General features: G+C 33.2%; 1 protein-coding gene across 1 annotated transcript in view; it reads left to right on the forward strand.

Moving 5' to 3' along the window:
* LOC126839796 (synaptotagmin-7) overlaps positions 1 to 20,090 on the forward strand; it is a 107,737-nt gene that overhangs the window by 64,092 nt on the left and 23,555 nt on the right. Inside the window, exons 2-3 of the mRNA XM_050575206.1 lie at positions 10,839 to 11,082; positions 14,420 to 14,551. Of these exons, the coding sequence (XP_050431163.1) occupies positions 10,839 to 11,082; positions 14,420 to 14,551 (376 nt within the window). The remainder of the gene's footprint in view (positions 1 to 10,838; positions 11,083 to 14,419; positions 14,552 to 20,090) is intronic.

The raw sequence follows: 20,090 nt of genomic DNA on the forward strand, positions 1-20,090 counted from the left end.
AAAAAATAAAATGTTTCGGTAGTTTAAATTTTGTTTATCATAATTAAAATTTGAGCTAAATATCCAAAAAAAAATGTTTATATATCTATAAAAAAAACCTACTTAGAATATATAAAAACGATAAAAATGAATAACTGACGTTTTAGTTAAGCACATTATTCGAAATAGTAGTTTGATATGGTGACTTTCAAAAGTCAAATTGTAATCTCACAATAAATATGTATAAATGTATATGCTGTTGACTATGTATATGATGCTGTTTACCGGTTTTTTATATATATACTCTGTGTCCTGTTAGTTGTTTTACATTATCTTATAACTCAAATGGTGTTACATTAAAAATAAATCATTTTCAATCAATAAAAAAAACACATTCACTAAACATTGACTTATTTTTTTAGCTATAAAATGCGACATTGCTATATTATAGTTTTCCATAAAAATAGTAAACCTAATTCAAAATTTGTTTTTAAATATTTTTCAATTATGGCACAACCATGAATTATAGCTTGAAACTTTTATTTGTTTAATTGTAGTTAAAAGTTGTCTGACTTTAGTAATATAATTTTAGTGTTGATTCTTAAGTGACTAAGAACTCAAAAAGGATTTTCATTTTATATCATATTATAGAACAAATAAAATGTGTACGTTTTTTGCCGACTTTTTAAGCTGTCCCTCCCAACATGATATTTTAAAAGATTTTCTTTGAACTTAAATATTGTTAGAAAACAATTTCGGTTATTTGACAAAATAAAGTTTTAATTTTAAGCGTTCATTATTTTTTAGCCAAGCTAATTATTATGTTGCATGTAAAAACGACTGTTATGCAAAGTTTTGATCATCATCTTGTATAGTATATTTTACTGTCTTGTTTCTACGCCGCAAGTATTATAATAATAATTAAGACGAGCCGTTTTAATATTGTGTCATTAAAATATTACAATAAATTATAATAACACAATAGTGTTGAAAAGTTTGTGTCGAGTCGTCGTTTACCGACACCGAACATCGACGACTTTGCACAACAGTAATTATAATATTATAACAAGCAGCTACACAACTTTTTAACTAACCAACTTTTCGGCGTTACGCTTCCTTTGTAAGTCGCCCTTTAAGTAATATACCTACAGTGTAATACAATGGTTGAAGTGCTGGCTCGTGATTCGGATAATTGTATGCCTTGCACGTCCAACGGAACATCCTTAACGGTAATAAGAATAACACTAATCAAACAATTCCAAGCAGTAAACACAATCAGTCCAAACAAATTACACAGTGTGGAAATAAATTAGAAGATAAATAATTTAAAAAAAAATTTTAACTCATGAATTTGTAATTTTCATCAACCAATTCGTTTGCTACATTGTCTTATATTATTTCTCTAAAGATTTGACTTTAAGATCAATACTCGTTGGAATCTTACAACAGTAGCACAGCAATTTTGGATAACACTGTACTCGTATAGTTACCGTGTTCGAGTAAGTAAATTAGGACCGCTTGTCTACAATTATGAGAAAAATAAAATAATGAGTGGCTTCATCTTGCATCAGATGGAACACACATAAATCCCATAGAGCTAGCTAGGATATAATATTATTTATATTAGTATAACAAATTTTTGTATTATAATAATTCATCGCTGTTATTATTTATTATACTGTATATTTTAGAACATGCCATGATAATACTATTATATAATACGTTTGTGTGTCTGTGTGCATTTGTGATGGGTCAGATTAGGCACCGACCTCGTTTGCAACTTGTTATGTACTTAGGCCGTATTACTCGGGCAAAAAAAACCCAACGCAGCGGCTTAAGTACGGATATACTGAACTAAAAAACAAAAAAAATTAGGATCGACAAATCTATTTTTCATGCCAAACATTAATAATTTATCTTGTTTGCCTTTGCAAACAATTAGGTCTGTAATGAAATCAATAATAACGAGACCATGCGGTCAGTTGTTACACGTGGACGGCCTAGGTATTATTTCCTAAGGGATTGCCCAACACTAGCCTAAGTACAGTTTTAGAAATTAATACATAACAGGGAGTCTAATTAGGGGTTGCATCAATTGTGGAGAAAATTACAGAGAATAGACTCCAACACGGTGTTGCATTTAAACAGAGTTATATACAGTTTAACAGAGTTAGTTGGTCAGTTGTGAATTAGTCGCTTTCAAGAAGGAAATAATTATATTCTTGCTTCGGATAAGTTTTTTGGGGTTTGTGGCTATCAAGTGCTTCGTTTGACATACCTATTTCAAGAACTGGATTTTTTTTCCACCACGGTGTGGCTACTGTAAATGAAAATTACTTCCAAAGCCGAAATGTAATTGAAATCCGTTTACTCGGTTATTGTACTATTGTAGTACTTGCGCAAGCAGCACTGACCGTAACTTCGGGGAAGTTCGACCGTAATGCCCGCGATCCTTTCATCCGTTATTGTAACGTTGGCCCGGAGTCAGAGCCACAGAAAGCCTGGGACTTGGCCTTTGTGTGTATATATATATATATTCATATAAATGTTATGCGAAAACAAAAGTAGCAAAAACTAAAACTCCATTTTGGGATTACAGGACAAAACAGCGTGTACCGTACCTACTCTCTGGGTCCGTCTGGTCGAACCTCATTTGTATTATACAGCAATACAGTATGATTTAGGATAGTTAATTTAATTTTTTTGTTTGTTTGTATTGCTACACTTAAACAACACAGTGTATTACCGCGTTCGGACGGTTACCAATCCCGGTTGTTCTACCCAGTTACCGAGGACAGAGGAAAAAGCACTTTTGCTATATTATATTATTTTCTTCTGACGACCTAAAACGGTCTTAGACGCGGCTTTGGGTTTGCAAACCCCAAAAACGTTTGATTAAGGTCCAATTTGTTCGGGACAGCTGATGCTTTAATCTGGAGCGCTCATAAAAAAACGGTTTCTCTCTTTTTTTTTGGAATTTATTTTAATGACATTTCTCAATATGAGAGTGTGCTTTAAAGTGGGCTGGAGGGGGGGCGGGGGGAAAGCTCAGCGACCTTATTACTTTGAAGAGTTTCTGGGCTTAGACGTCGGTGCAAAGCACTCGACGAAAATAAAACAACGTACCTACTTTTATTACCGCTTTTGGAGCAGGCCATCAAAACATTACGAGCTTACGACGATTTTATAGAATATTAAAAAGCAGAAAATAAATGAAATCCACAAAAAAAAAAAAAAAAAGTAGGAAATCCAATAACTGTTTCCATTTCTTCTAATCAACAGAAAGACGTTCAGAGAATTGATAGGGTTCAAAAACGTTTTTTGTTCATTCGCTGGTTATGTTTTAAAAATGGCTCGTCCTCCTCATTCAACTTTCTAATTGCACATCGGTATTGAAGTTTTTAAACTTATCTAACATTGTAATCAGAAGAAAAATGCTAGACATTAGATTTATTAATAACTTGGTTCTCGGTAATACCGATTTTCACTAATCATTTGCTTGCCTTTCACTATTTTTTTATTGTATTATTATCATATACAGCTTAAGGGACCATTGAGGTCCAACGCTGCCATCACAAACTTATTCCATTATTCTCTATTGTACGCCATGTCTATCTGAACCCTTTCTTGAATTACTCTTAGACCCTTCACGACTGATTCGACTTCGGCCACCAGTGCTTGTTTAATAATTCGGCCATCTGCCCTCCATACATGTCCTAACCATTCAAGTCTTTTGCTTCTTGTATATGAAAGAATATTTGATCTTCCGTGTAGCTCCTGTAATTCGTTATTATGTCTTCTTTCAAATTGTTCTGTTTCTCTGTTATGTAGAGGGCCATACATTTTTCTTAATATTTTTCTATTAATGGTGATTAGCCTCTGGTGGTTTCCTTTGGTGGTTGACCATGTCTCACACCCATATGTTAGGATCGGTCTAAGGTAACTAATGTATAGGATTTTCTTTTCTTTAGGATTTTTTAATATTGTATCCTATTATTAAAAACTGTTACTTATATGATTTAATTGTTATCATGAACTGTTACCAGCACTTATGTATTTTTCTTGTAAAACATTGTCGTCAGGCGTAGAAAAAAAAATGTTTAAAGGGGAAAACTTATGTTCAAACAAAATATTGCATTGCTATTATTGTAGCTAAGTTGTAATTATAATATTATATAGTTCGTCCATTCACTTTGTCGTCTTTGAATGGTATAAAAGATAATACGAGCGTTTTTGAGTTTGGCTGTAAACTCTAGCAGTACAATAACAATATAATGTGCAATTTAAAATATGTCAAGAACACAAAATATTATTATGTTTTATCGTTTACTTTATCGTTATTATATTTTGGTATTGTATACGATTATGACGCGACGGCTGCAATAAAAATGGAATAAAACAATATGGCCCAAACAAACTTAGACATTTCATTAGGCAATAAAGTACTTGGAACTTTTGTCGACGATAGTGAATTTAATTAATGTTTCGGCGGTTCTCTTTTAACAAATAGTTTCAATATATACACACACGTGGTTCATTTAGGTGTTATGATGTTAAACTTACGTGTGTTTAAAATTAAAAGGGTTTTCACAAATCTTACAAGTCTGAGCTCAGGTTTTTTTTTACTCCGACGGTAATGTATAGGTTTCTCTTTTTTTTTGTTTGTTTTGGAAACAGTATTCCAAAACCTGTTACCTTTTTTCAGAGCTCTTTCGACTTTTGTAACTTAAATGGTAACGTATGTTATATTTAGTTAACATAAAAAATAAAAATGTTTTCAAAAAGAAAAAACTACAAAATTATTTCCCAAGAAAATGAGTGTCTTACGTGCGTCGACGTTTCACTGTTGTTGTTGTTTTGTATTTTAATAAGAGATCGAAGTAAGCTCTTAAAACTACCCAAGTGCCCGTTCCGGAAAAGTTGTAGCACCGGAGTTTGTAAAGTTTATATAATGTATTTTACACACACAGATGAACGAGAAACTAATAATGGCTCAACGTGCTCGTTTTATAGCCATCATGATATTGTGTTCAATTAATAAAACATTTCTGAGCTCGCCCACTGTTCCCTATTAGGGTATAATTTAGGTTGATCCGAAAAATCATTAATTTGCAGGTAAAGGAAGCAAACGAAAAAAATTTAAACTTGATCGGATGGTAGTGTTTAGAGGAGACTCAAAGCTGTTTGGTCTGTTAACTAACAATTAAGTCGATACACCAAAGTAAAGAGTTTCATAACTTTGTCTGATATATAGTTAATTCCCTCCAAGATTTTTAAAGTTGTATATCATTGAAACACATAAATTTTCATACTTTTTGAGTTGTGATTATTTGTCTGTTAAGTCTATCCTGACTCCACATGCGTTTTTTCGCCATTCAATTTTTTAGTTCCAAATATTTTAGATACCACTACTGCTTTGTATCATCATCTTGTACAATAAAAATAATTAATATAACATTGTGCACAATTCCTGTCCCATTTGAACGTTATGTAGCATGGAAATAGGAAACGCCTCGATTTTTGTAAGTATTTTTTGTTTTTTTAATTCAATATCAAGCCTCTGAGGGTTTTACGTTTTTATTGTGAATAATTTCCAGATAAGTGAGACAAAGAAGATTACGGGGGAGTTAATGTAGAGGGTAGAGAAAAAAAATTTAAAAAAAACCGAATATACACTTATTTAAACGTAAACATTCATAGAGGGTATTTCGGTGGAAAGTTTGGGTTTTTTATTTGCAACCGCAACGCGCGATAATGGATCTCTCCGGAAAATGTACATTTTCTAGTGTTGTTATTGGAGCGAGCAGTTTCCCTCTTTTTTTTAGGTTGGACGGCGATCTGGATGCACAGTATAAGTATGTTATAATAAAAAAAAAAATAATAAAAAATAAAATAAAATATACATTTTCCAAGACGTGACGCGGAACGCGAAGAGAAAGATTTATTGTTATTGTTGTATTATTATTTTTTCTATATTTTCTCATCGTTCAAATCGAATCATATAGTAATAATACACTAACAAAACAAAAAACACTTTAAATCACTTTATACACTTCTATAGATTTATGCGTTTCCATACTTAATATACAAACTGCGTGTGACGGTTATGGTTTCTGTAAAACAGATCTCCGAAAAAAACCTAACAGTGAAAAAGTTGCAGACACCCTGCCAAAAAAGTCAGCCTATCAAAGTAGTGATATCTACGTTGTGACCAAGTCTCCTATTTCTTCAGTTCATAACCTCACTTGCTTAACACTTGGCCAGTTCCTAAATGTAACATGACCTTCTGACTGAGGCATTTAACATATTTTTATTCAGAGGGTATGATAATCATTTAAATTTTTAAATATTTTATAGTCGCTGTTTTACAACACTACATTACTATATTTATTTAGCCCTGATATTCAGAATTAAGAACGATTAGAACAGTGGTCAGAGATTGTTTTTAGCTTTGTCCAATGTTCCATATCAATTTGTATAATTTCGGGGTAACTGAATCCAAATTTGATATACATTTTAAAATGCACTCCTTATTTAAGGAGCGGGGGTGTGTTTTTTTAAAAACCATTTATCCTTGTAACATTTTTAAAGTGATTCAAGTATTTTATTAAACTGAGTTGCTGTACCACAAGTTGTGTGTAAGAGTAATTATGATTAATTAAAAAGTTAAGGTCAATATGTATTTATGTATGTAAAAATCCACTGAAAACACATTCGTTTTGAATTCGGTTTTATTTATAAACTTGTAATTTAAATCAGGGGACTATTTAGGGAACCGAAGCAACTAGGTATTGAAATTTTATACCCAACTACCGAGATAACCGAGTCTATTAATTTAGTGCAATCTGAAGTTTCCGTTTGTTTGTAAACTATGACAACGAAACGTAATTAATCACATTTTGCCAACGTCTTGTCAGCCAAAATAGTTTTGTTGTATGACTTATTTGTAATAATTATATCTATATTATGGTATTATTTTCATTGTTTCAATCTAAACACAGTACACGCCTCTGTGCAAATGTGATTAATCCTAATTATAACATATGGACGATTATTGAAATATTTTTTCATATTCTAATGCCATTATGTTGTTAGTCATTGTTTGCGGAATATGAAAAAAAATGTAACTACTTATTTTCGTTAAGTCAGCAAAATATATTAAATTGAGTATTTTGCTGGGCCGATTGATCCTGTGGGATAGTGCGTTATATAATAACAACAATGTTATTATTAATGTATAGGTTTAGGTTTATAACACTATAATTTATGTAGCATTAGAGGTTTTCGTGGTAGGGTAATCTTATATTTTCTGTATAGGTAAATCTTTCAGAGAAGAGTATGTTAAATAATATCGATGCATTTGCGCTTTACTACATTATGTGAAATTTCCTATTTTGATATTTTGATAAAATCAATGTATAAGTAAAAGCATAAGTACCAGTATTCGTCGAGTATTCAGCCGGATCAAAGTACATTTTAGGTACAGACATTATACTTACATTGATGAGAATTTGTTGGCTTGGAACACACAAGTTTCATCTCTGTGTTTCTCTCTAATTTATTTGTCTGTTTGCTTAATTTATTAATACATTTTTTTTTATATCAATAATATATTTCCTGCTAAAATGATGGCATCAAAACATTTTGACAATAAATTATATTAGCAATTATTATTATCGCTTAACACGGATGCAAGAAATTTCATGTCACCATTTTTGCGTTACACTTTCATTTTCAGTTAGAGACAAGAAATAAGAGACAAATTATAAATGATAAGAGATGAGAGATAAAATACAATAGATAAGTGATAATAGATAAGAGACAAGAGATGAGTGAACAAAATTTAGGGTTTAGCGATAAGAGACAAAAGATTAGTGATAAGAGATTACATATCCATGATAGAACAGGTGGTGGCCATATTATGATAATATATTTAAAGTGCTATAGGTTTACATACAGTGTTACCGTATTACTAATGATTAACTATTGTATACAGATTTTAATGGTTTAATTTGTTACGGTTTAATATGGTCGTACCTAATAAGTAAATAATATCACATATTAAATTATTCTTTTCGTGTTCTTACTATGCGGCCATCTAGTTTATTGTTTTCAACTAAAGGTTGCAGAAATGCCGACATTAAATTATAGTCGATTCCTATTAAAGTATGCATATGCTAGTATTGGCAATGGCCTCTCCTTATATTATTTACTCTAATGTTTTTCCATGGAGTGGAGAAAATAACCTGGGTTTTGCTGAAATATATCAACGTTATTGCTGTGGCTCGTGTTCGGCCATGACAAAACCATAGCAGGTGGTTTTTTTTCCAGTGGGTCTTACACAGAGCCCACAGCGGTTATCGTTTGAAAATACACTTGTGTAGACACCGTACACGCCGGCCATTTTGCCGGGAAAACCGATATTGCTATGAAATTGAACCGGGGAGATGAAGGGTGTACCTGCATCCAGTTTCACGGCGGTGGTTTGCCCCTGTGTAATCCGGCAACAAAAGGGTCTTCTTGGACACATAAGACGAACCACGCCGGGACGACTGATGACAAATGACCCCCGGGGGTATGATAGGCGTTTAATTAATTTTCATTACACCGGGCGACCCGGTTAACGGACGCTGTGCCGTTATTATTATAATTATTATAACAGGCAACTCGTCGAGAGCGGCTGAAAAACGAGGAAAAAAATATACCAATTTAAATTGCGACAACCCGGAACCACACGGATTTACCACAGAAAATCTCATAATAATATCATAATCTGCGCTTAAAAGTTTCCGAGAATAATATTGTACTCGTGTAATAAATCTAAACTTACCAGTGTTGGGTATTATCTAGATTGTGTCGTCTACGCAATACTAAATTTAACATAAAACTTTTAACATATAGGTTATTTTAGATAAAAAAATATATATATATATATATTTTTTTTTTTTTTAATTCATCTAGAATACCAATAACTAAAGAAATAAATTTCAATGTTTCAAATTTAGCGGTGTATTCACGTTTAATACTTAAACATGGATAATTATTCTTCAACCACCCTTTTTCCTAACAAAAAAATAATAATAACTCCATTATCATAGACAATCGGCTTAAATGTAGTCACTTATATGTTTAATTCATAAATATTAAATACTACTATAATTCCTACAATGTAAAAGGAATTACTATTCTTATACAATACATCTTTTAGAATTATCTAGGACCTAGACAATATTAAATCGTCTTACTATCTTTTAGGTATATACTTAATAAAAAAAACAACTACTGCTAGTTTGAGTTTGATATTATCTGGCTTCAATGATATCAAACTGATCCAGATAATCAATCTGGGTAGTATTTTATTTAATTATTCATACTAAATCCAACCCATAGAGTTATTACTGTATTATAACCTAACCTGACTTAACTTATCCTTAGTTGTATATGATGTATTCATATGCTGTCAAATTACTGAAATAATCGGTTCAATGGTATTGATCAGGTAAAACCTGATTGTGTGATGCTTTATTTTTAAAACGAATTTAAAGGAAACTCGTGATGGCAAATGGAAGAACGAGATCAATAGTAGTATTTTTAATTTAATATTGCTATGAACTATAAAATCTCTGTGAAATAACAATATGGTCGAACGAGAAACGCAGTATAATGTGAAAGGTTATTGATGTTTTATCGAATAGCCCAACAACAACGTAAACAACTTTACTGGTGTTATTGTTTTGTGCCTAAGGGATATTTTTTCCCCACTAGGAAGTGTATTTTTACTGAACTTCTCGAAACTACATTATTGCTTTACTTGATTATAATAAAATCCATTGAAAGAAAAATAATTCCATCACTGTCTTCCTTTCGTTTAACTTTGCAGAGGGAGTCTTTGTCTCTACAAGGGGAGGGTTGTCAAAATCTTCTATTTTCCATGAGAAGGGAAATAAGAAAGTAAACACTTCTATTTAGGAGAAATTTGCTCTTGGTCATATCGCTGGCATTCCAAGTGGTGAACCAGAATAATTTCTGAAGAGGGCATATTAGATGTCAAACTCTTATGTCGCCTATCGTCTGTTTGTTTAGGAAGTTGTCTAGCAAACAAAAACTAACGATAAACATTGTGATTCTGTAAACTATACGAAAGGGTTCCACCCCATCAACCTGACCCGTTTCTTATTGGGGGAATGCTATACGTAGGTAAAATATTATGAAGTTAACGAAAAGGCCAGCTGTGGCGTGACTACAATGACGAAATATCTGGGGTCCATATTTTTAATTTGTTTCACTTCTGCAACTGTGTGATACAAACCATCAGTTATATTATTATCACATAAAATTCAAATTTATCAATTGATCGGTAGGGTCGATAAGAATAATTATACAGCGCAGAGTTTAACAACAAATAAAATGAGTATTTATTTTTATTTAAAGTGATCACACTGTCTCTGGCCTTCTTGATCACTTTGTTGCCGGTGCCAGGACGTTTGATAGTGTTACCACAGAACAAACAGAAGGGAAACTATGTCAAGAGACAAAATCGTGTAGAGGAATTGTCATTTTTCGTTCATTCCGGCTAAACCACTGTATAGACTCATTTAAAAACGCTAAAACGGTTTTCCCAGCATGGTGGGATTAAAAAAGTGTATAATTTTCAAATGGCCAAGATAAATAACTCCATAGTGGAATTTTTCACCACGCGCTCTAAAGAAAATTGGCGATTGTACTTACATACATTGTTTCAAATGACTTTTTATCTGGCCGTCCTGAAAAATTTCATACTATGGAGTCAATCAGTTTGGCTTCTGAGCGCCTGAAATTATAATATTATGATTTTAATGTGTGGTTTGTATGTTCAACAGCTCGCCGCCGTTTGGAGGCTCGTCCAAGCCGGGGCACGCGGCCAGCGCTGACGACGTTTCGGCCTCGGGCAGTCATCTCGGCGCCTCGTCCACCGCCAGCGCCACGGACCATTTGCTCCACAAGGACATAGCCGCCGTCGCCCAGGGCGGTTGGAACGTGACCAAGTCCCTGATGAACGTCAAGTCCGATGACGACCACGTGAGTTTCACTCGCACGTGCACACGAGTACCGGGCTGGAAAAAGGTATGCTTGCTCGAAAATCAGACACTGTGTTTACCACGACCCCCTCCCCTCTCCTACCCCTCGTCAAACCGACTACCCTGTTTTTGAAAAATATTAGCCTTTTTCAGCATTTCGCCGTTGGTCACGTTACCGGCACTGGGAATCGGGTAAAACAAATAATACGAGACCGTGACGGTCTCCATCTCCTTTTTACTATGGCATATCTCAGACACCGTGCAAACGACACTCGGCTTGCTCGTTTGTAATTAAAAAAAAAATTAATTGCCTTATACCTGTGCATCAGTCATCACAAATGTCATTACAGGCGCCGGATAATGATAAAACGCGGCGGCTATCTTCTTAACGCCACATCACTATAATATGGTTATTTTGACATTTTATGTCTTTATACTTTGGCACACAGCCGGAAAAATCGACAGTTTTTTACCTAACGAACATTTCTGGTGATTTATCTGATAAGACAAGAGATAAGAGAGATAAGAGAAAAGAGAAATAAGAGCTAAGAGAGAGAGAGATAAGATAAAATGCCTCCCGTGGTTGTAAAGGGATGGGATTGGGGATGGGGATGGGGATAAAGAAAGTGAATAAAGAAAGTGACCAATGTTTTTCATGAAAAAACGACCTCATCCTTGACCTTTAATTGTGTATACATATAACATAACATAATACTAAATAGACTTTACAAAATAGCCGTCCGTTTTTTTGTTTACATTGAAAATGACTCTTCTGGTTTCACATTCTATTCCGTGGATGTAATAGAAAAACTTACGGATTTGTCCACTAGGTCGCACTGTTATTCACAGTGCACGGTGTCTTTAGACGCATAGTAAATATTCAATTAAACATCATATTCGTACATTTATTTTCCAATCACGTTTCTTGTTTATGCCTATTATAATATGATAACAATACAGGGTGATTCGTCCAGGTTAAGACACTCATTTTATCTTGAAACAATAGCGAATCAACCTGTATTTAGTGGCACACTTTTGAGCTTAATACAATTTTATAATATTTCTACACGCTGCGTAGATAGACTATATTGTTTTAAATTAATTGCTTGTCCCGAGAGACGAGGACTTTTGTGTATAAATAAATCTTATAAAATATTATTAAATTTCAATATCAATATTTATTCATATTTCAACTACTGCGATTTTAGGCTGAAAAAGGATCGGTTTGGTGAAATCAAACAAAATATTGTCCAAAACGTAGATACGTTTACAACTTAATTAAAAACAAAGTGGGTTGTCATTTTCAAAGACTGCCACAGGGCACAAGTTTACTCTTCACTACCGTACATACATAATAATAATTAATATACAAATAAAAATTATAAATAACGATAATCAAGCAATTCCAAAATATAAATACTTAATATTTGGTACAATTTTTTTTTTTGCGATTTCGAAGAAATTTTTACATGATATTGTTTATTTAATATTTATTTGATGTTTTGAAAATTATATATGTAAATATTGATAAACGTTGTAACAATTATTTTAGAATAGTTCGTTGGGAATTTTAATGTTTTATAATAGCAATATTATAGTATATTTTTTAAAATTTTAAATAAACAACCTGTTGAAATTCAACACACAATAGGCCTTATTTAAATGTATATCTGAAACTGATCTAATTAGTTAATACAAGCAAATTATGATTATTGAATTTTGTCAATTTTTTCGCTTTGTATTTTTTAATGTATTTTTTTTATCTTTTTAATATTTTTCTTTTCATATAACTCTATAAATTAACTAACGATTCGTCAATTATAAGAGTCTTACTTATAAATGCTATACTTATACTGATATCTTTGCACAACTCTAAATAATGATTTGTCACGCACATTGATTAGTTACCATACTTATTATACAAGTAGACGATACTACTGCACTACTTATTTCGGTCGCTATTATTAGATTATATTATCTAAATTGATCACCTGATATCTTGTTATGGTAATTGCTGAAACATTTTTGTATATTATTATATTTTATTACATTATAAGATTCGTCTAAAACGGTATGCCGCAAAATCAAGTTACCTATTTTGCAGTGTTTGTGAACACCGAACAACCTTCCCTGATTTTATTTGCAATTTTTTTTCGAGATCTACTGCCCGGATCCTTACCGGACGATAGGTTAGATCAGGTAAACATTAACGGACTGCATTGAAAACCAATTGAACTTTTTATATATTTTGTTAGTCGTATGCAAACAAAGCGTGGAAACACTTTACGGGTCGGTCCATCAACGCATTATATAAATATAGTGTGTACATATTTGATTTAGACATCCAATCAGGTTACGCAGGTAAGTTTTCAGATATCTCACAATTTTGTAATAATCTACATAGTATTTCAATAGCATTGTCTTCAAAAACTTTCCAACCTTTAGGTAAAACACCCTTAGGTGTTATTGTCTCTTTATTTCCTACAGTATTTGCCAAAACTAAATTACTGTTCAAGGCTTTTGGTAGATAATTTTATGGCAAAGTACGTTTGAAGACCCGAATCGGATTTAAACGTAACCCGGCGATTAGTCAACCTTTGTTAGAGGTTTATAAGTTATATCTGCATAATGAATAACGATGGTCAATGTATAATATTATTACTATGATGCAGTCGAGTACAAATAATTGGTTTTGTTCGAGACCTTCGACCGCGATTCCAAAACAGGTGACTAAGAGGCTTATTGTAGTAGCCCTTCTCCCGTTGGGTCTATTCATTATGTAAAGTCTAATGACCGCTTTAATCACTATCGTCCGATACCCACGACGGTCGTCGTCGCCAACAAGGACCTGTCTTGGGCATCCTAGTGTGGTCTCTTACTCTTCGGAATGTCTTAGATCTTGGTTTGTTCTTGTTTCGTGTGTTCCAGTGCTCTGGCTCTCTAAATGTAATGGGGCGACCATCTCGAAATGCTTAACGCCCTGGCTAAGGTTTTGCTGTATATCGTTTCTTCGTGACTGTACCAGTATATTTATATACTATGCGGTCTGTTGTCTATTATTTTGTCTATTGATTATTTCAGGACGGACTACGAATAATGTAACATGCTGTACACACGATCCGTCCAATTTGTGCGGGATTACCGTTTGTCAATTAGTAATCGAATTTCGATTTTCAGCTGATGTGGCACAACCCTTTTGTTCGGACAACCACCCCAGCCCTATCCCCTGTGAAAGTCAAGTCTGCCCACCCCTCCTGCCCCCGATTTCCCCTTATTACCTACCTGAAACGTTCGGTTAACCCGGCAAACCGTTTCAAACGTTTTAGCGGTGCATATTGTTGAAAACGGTGTATTAATGTATGTTTGAACGTGTGTAATTGCAGCACGACCGCTGTTCGTCCATGACTGAACTGAGCAAAGAGCCGCCGGCCATTCCATCCGAAAAGGTCGGTCAGATCAACTTTGGCCTTGAATACGACTACCAGCAGAACACTTTGATCTTGCGCATAATCGCGGTAAGTTTTAATAAAAAAAAAAAATATATATATATAATATAGTAATTTACATAAACATGTTAACTCCTGGTGTCTGTGGCAATCGACAACTTAGCCCTTCGTTAGTGAGTTGTTAGTTTTTTCCGCCTTCAGTGTGTTGGGGTTTAGTACACCCCATAAGTTACACTAACAACAAATCTTAAACAAATTTGAAAATAATGTTAAATATTTATACAACTTAATTTCATAACAACTTGTATGTATAGGATTAAGTTACTACTACAAAAAACAATTTTTAGTAAACATTTTTAATAGCAAATATTATTTTCGGTATTGAACTTTTAAATTAATTAATATAAAATTAAAAAAAAAAAAACACTTTGCTTAAAACATGTTATTTTTCAAAATAAAATAATTACTTTTAAGTTTAACCATTCGTCAGTAGAAAAATTTTTTTTTCAGTCATCTTCTTCACTTTTTAAGTCTTTGGTACCATAAAATATATAAATTGGTACATGAATAATGTGTTGAGGTTTGAAATACTGATATCACTCAGTTCAAAACACAACAACAGTAAAACATGTGGTTGTTTACCAAAACAGTTTTAAATCATAAAATAACATAGAAAGAAGGATTTCATGGAAAAGAAAATTTGATCTAGTTTGATAACTATTAGTATCACACAAAGTCTTATCACGTGGGTAAACCCCAACACACTAACAAAGGGTTAGGGACACGATCATAACCAATTTAGAAACCACCGATTATCCGTCATGGGTCTGTTGTTGGCCTCTCAACAGAAATAATGAAAACAGCTTTTTATTAAAAAAAAGTTCCACATTATCCCGTTGAATGTTTTACCAGTCCACAATTATTACATTTCATGGTTTGGCTGATGCACGTACAGATATTTTGTATCGAACGGTAATTAAACTGTTTAATAGTTTATGGTTCGACAAAAAATTTAGTAGGTTGGTCACACTGTTGCCGAAATAGGTAGTTAACATTTTGTTTTTCTTTTCGTCCCTCGGGGAATCACGTTACCGCGGTTTTCCCGGTGTATAAAAATAGTTTTTAAATTGCGTTTGGAAAAGGTACGGAAAATCGGTTGATTACAATCTCGAGGTATACGGAATATGATTATTATAATATAATAGTGTTTCCATTATGAGTACGAGGCGAGCAGAGAGCGGTAATTGCATTTCAAGCAATTGATTTTACAGGAAACCAAAAGAGGGTGTCCGCTCCAAGTAAGTGTGTTTGTCTTGGCCCGGTAAGTTGTTATAAAGGTTGTTATTAGTTTTTGTGCCGAAGACACACCGCGTTTATATTATGCGGTACGAGACATGTATTTTATTATGTCAACGACCCTTTTGGAAAACTCGGGGCTTACCCATACCTAGTGCTATGTTAGTTCACTGTTGGACTATAATATTGTTTTTATGTCCCCTGCTGGTTTCCCGAAATTCCTCCTAACCTCTTGTCCGGTCAAAATAGGTCGGTTAGGTCTACCGTCGCGGTCAAAGAAAATATACATCTAAATAAGTATTATTAAGTCAGCAGACCCACTAGTCTAGTCTATAATATCTAGTGGACCGGACAAGTATAAAAAATGGTACATAAATAAAAATTGTACTATCAAATCAGAAAAATTCCAACGGGGTTTCCCATGCAGCGAAGAAATAATATAATTTTAAAATGTCAAAAAGTATGTAAATGATTTTAAAATATTTCACTTGTAATGAAATCATTATGATAATCTTTTAGTAATATTCAAATAACATTTCGGTCATTATTACTTTTTTAAACATAATATCACCCGCCTAAGTATGACTTTTAAATATCAGCAATCTTTTTGATAACGTTCTGATGCCATTAATATTACTTATCTATGTAGGTAATATTTCATTGAAATAGCTTAATTTTTTTTTTTCAATAATTATCTACACGTATATGAACGTTATATTTTGACAGCTAATCAGATAATCAAAAAGCTACCTCCTTATGTTTTAATAAATAACAACATAATTTACAATAATTGTAATTTGTGAAATGTTGTAAAATATTTTTTTTAATCATTCCATACCATATTTTGTTTGTTAGCTTATGTCAGACTTTGGATAAACAAGTTTAGCCCAAACGTCTACGTAGAATATTTTGGAATTTAGTTGTTTGATTAAATCCAGTTCATTTGATTGCTTAAATAAGTATTGCTACTTTAAAATAATTCTCATATCGATTGTTAGAAACAAGGACGGTGTACTGTCTGGTCAACATGACTACATCGTCTAAGCTTAAGCCATACTAACCATAGCCAATGAGAACATAATACCACATGTATGTCTTAAGCCGATCGACATTGATATATTTTTGTAGAATTATAGTTTATATTTTTATTAATTGAGGACTTTGACTTATTGAGAACATTTGAAGTGCAGCTATAGTAAACGACTATTGTCCATTACTTTTGTACGAACAGGAAAATATATTATTATACTTTAATAACACACAAACTAAGTTTGTATGTCTTTGGGGTGGTTTAAAGTAAAAAATGTAAGACCTTTCTCATTATAGCGATTAACGAGCTGCTGTCCAATGAAAAATGTCGCACAACAGACGGGTTTTTTTTCCACGACGAGAAGAAAACTAATGGAAGCCATCGAGTGGTACAAGTCTTAATATTGTATTTTTTTATTTTTTTTATGTTAATCCGCTTTCCGGCTAATGTGAACCGCTCGTTAAATATGAAATTCTTATCGTTGCCCATAAAACGTCGACCGTAGAAATAGCTACCGTTTTAATCCGACCGTTCAAAAAAAAAAAAAAATGTTTATAATAGTTTGTATACAAGCCAGAAACGACCCATTGTGTACACATTTAACTGAATATAAAATATTTAAGTTAAGAAAAGTATACATACACCACACGAGTGTTGTATTCGTTGAAATGTCTAGCTAACTTTTTTGAATATTGTAATAGTTTCCAGTAAATTAAAATATCATAAATTTTAATTTATTTTTATAATAATAAATACATTCGAGTTGAAATGTTTTTTTAAATTATTATTACAACAGTGATAACGACCATCAGTTTAAAATGATCTAAGGTTTGGTTGGATATAACTTAGTTTTATTTAATCAATTTATGTTTTTTTCTCTCTAAATTAGTACATAATTAAAAGGAGAATGCAATCACATTGTAATAATAGTTGTAAAGGGTTTATAATCATTTTTTTTTCGGTGTGATGTTAATGTTTGGCATTGTTGTATCGCACAATTGCTATAATAAATTTAGGGGAAACAATATGCTTTGGGTGGGAAACCTTACTTTTCCCGTCACTTACGGTTAGCTGTTTAATTCGGCGTTGCCTTTGAACGGGCAGCATTCATTAGAATTGACATTTCCCAAACCGCAAGAATAATTGTAAACGATGGCAGCTTCGCTTCGTTCCACTGGCCCGGTGGACCGAGAGGAACCGTACAACGTTAATAATATAAATTAATTCATACATAATAGCATCAATTTGTCCTGTTGATTGACGACTGGCGAAAAAATAAAATTATATTCAAAGTTCACATCAATTTTTCAAATATAATTAAAACACATGGTTGAGTGTTGTTCGAGCTAAGGTTAGGTCTACCTTTTCCTTATATACCGTTAAACTTTATGTGTGTCCCGGTTGTATACAGAACACTGTGAACATTGTGTGGTGGCAGTTAATGGCTGTTGCACAAATCCTCGGATTGAATGCGTTTTTTATACTATTCCAATAACAATAAAGTATTGTTTTTTTTTATTCTAACCATAAAACCGCATTAACGGCGACGACAAGCAGCGTCGACAACGAGCTTCTCCCGTCTCATACAACGTTATGCTTACACGTTCTTCTTATTGATACAGACTTGTCGAAAAAGCCTATAGAAGTTCAGAGACACTTGCTCTCTTATATCGGTACATCATACCCGATGCTTCCAGGAATAGACTTGTGTTATTGATGAGATGACATAAATACTCTGCTCTCGAGCTAGACCTTTTTGCCCTTATGGTTTTTGGCAAATCCTTGCAAAATCGTCCTGAATATGTCCTTAATCGGTTGCTATTCGATCCAAAGCAGTTGTAAGTAGATTTTGTGATTGGGAGAGAGGTCATGCGCAGTCAGGGTGGGGGGGGGGGGTGCGCTATACACTGTAGATTTATCTATACATCCGAGACTTGTTTGTGTTTAACGAACCCCATTGACTCGATGCGCTCTGCTCGTGTGCTAATAGAATTATTTTACATCAGACCGTCTGACGTACACGGAACGGTGTTGTAAATTACTATATTTATTACATCATTTTCCGCCGTCTTCGTGCTCGTACAAATAATAATATGATTATGTTGCCAAAAGCCGACGTGGGTTCTTGTGCGAGACGATAATAAAGTTTATTATCGTTTTGAAGTTTCCAAATTAACGGCACATTCAATTGGCGAGCTCCGAAACAAAACCGTTGACTTCCGTTTGGCCGGAACTCTTCCATTGCTTTCATCAATCAAACCGTTTATTTCCCAGTAGACACGGTTATACTTAGTAAAATCGAAGAGAAAATGATTGTCGGTTTTTGTTGAATCCACCCTTTGCCCGCGACTGCCTTACAGAATAAGAATTTCAGAAAATTCGAAAGACAGTGTTTCATTCTATTTGAAATATTTCAAACTTGAAATTTTAATCCTACTTGAAAAATGGAAAATACATTTTTTTAAAAATATTTATTGGTTTTGTTTTCATTGACTACGTTATGTGACTCTATGGTCACCTTGAGTACATATGATCATTTCGTTTTGTTTCAGTTTATAACTTAAATGAAAAAACAGCCTAAAATGTACGGGAATAAAATAAATACTATTTGATTTCACAATATGATTTGATTTGTCTGGTTAAAATATACTTAAGGGGGGGTATAGTTAATTCGTGCAAAAAACGGCAAATTTTTTTGATGACACAGTTAAAATCTGCTTATTAAAACTAATGGTACATTAAAGTATAACATTCGAAGAATATTGTGTAATATTTTCATGTGGACATATTAAAAAATACGGCAATGGCGGCAATTATTCGGAAGCGTCTCGGAAAAAAGTAGAATTGCGGTGTCCCTCATAACTCGATGCTGGATCATCCGAAATTAAAAAATTAAGTTCTTTCGTTAGATAACTGCTTTCCCCAAGTAACGCTGGGAGGGTTTTTTGAAATTTTAGTTTTTCACTTTTTGGGAACACTTTGAAGGGAAAAACGCGATTTTTGCAAAAAAAATTGGCTAATTTGTTATTGTAAAATAAAAAATATTAACAAATTTGAAAAAAAAATCTCCAGCGTTACCTCGTTAGTTATGTACTGAATTAGTGTTCAAAATTTCAAAAAGATCGGTGTAGTAGTTTTGATGTTATAGTGGTCACCGACTTTGAAAACGTGAGTTGTGAGAAAAACGCTTTAAAGTTAACCATAGTGCGCTCGGGCCGGGCAGCTATAAAATTCCGACAACTCATAACGTCGTCAATTTTGTTCCGATCGACTTGAAATTTT

This window comes from Adelges cooleyi, unplaced genomic scaffold (assembly GCF_023614345.1).
Source record: "Adelges cooleyi isolate 19-005CV unplaced genomic scaffold, UGA_ACOO_1.1 ACOO_flye_CR_arks_rails_tigmint_CR_PRNA_307, whole genome shotgun sequence".
NCBI classification, from domain to species: Eukaryota; Metazoa; Arthropoda; class Insecta; order Hemiptera; family Adelgidae; genus Adelges; species Adelges cooleyi.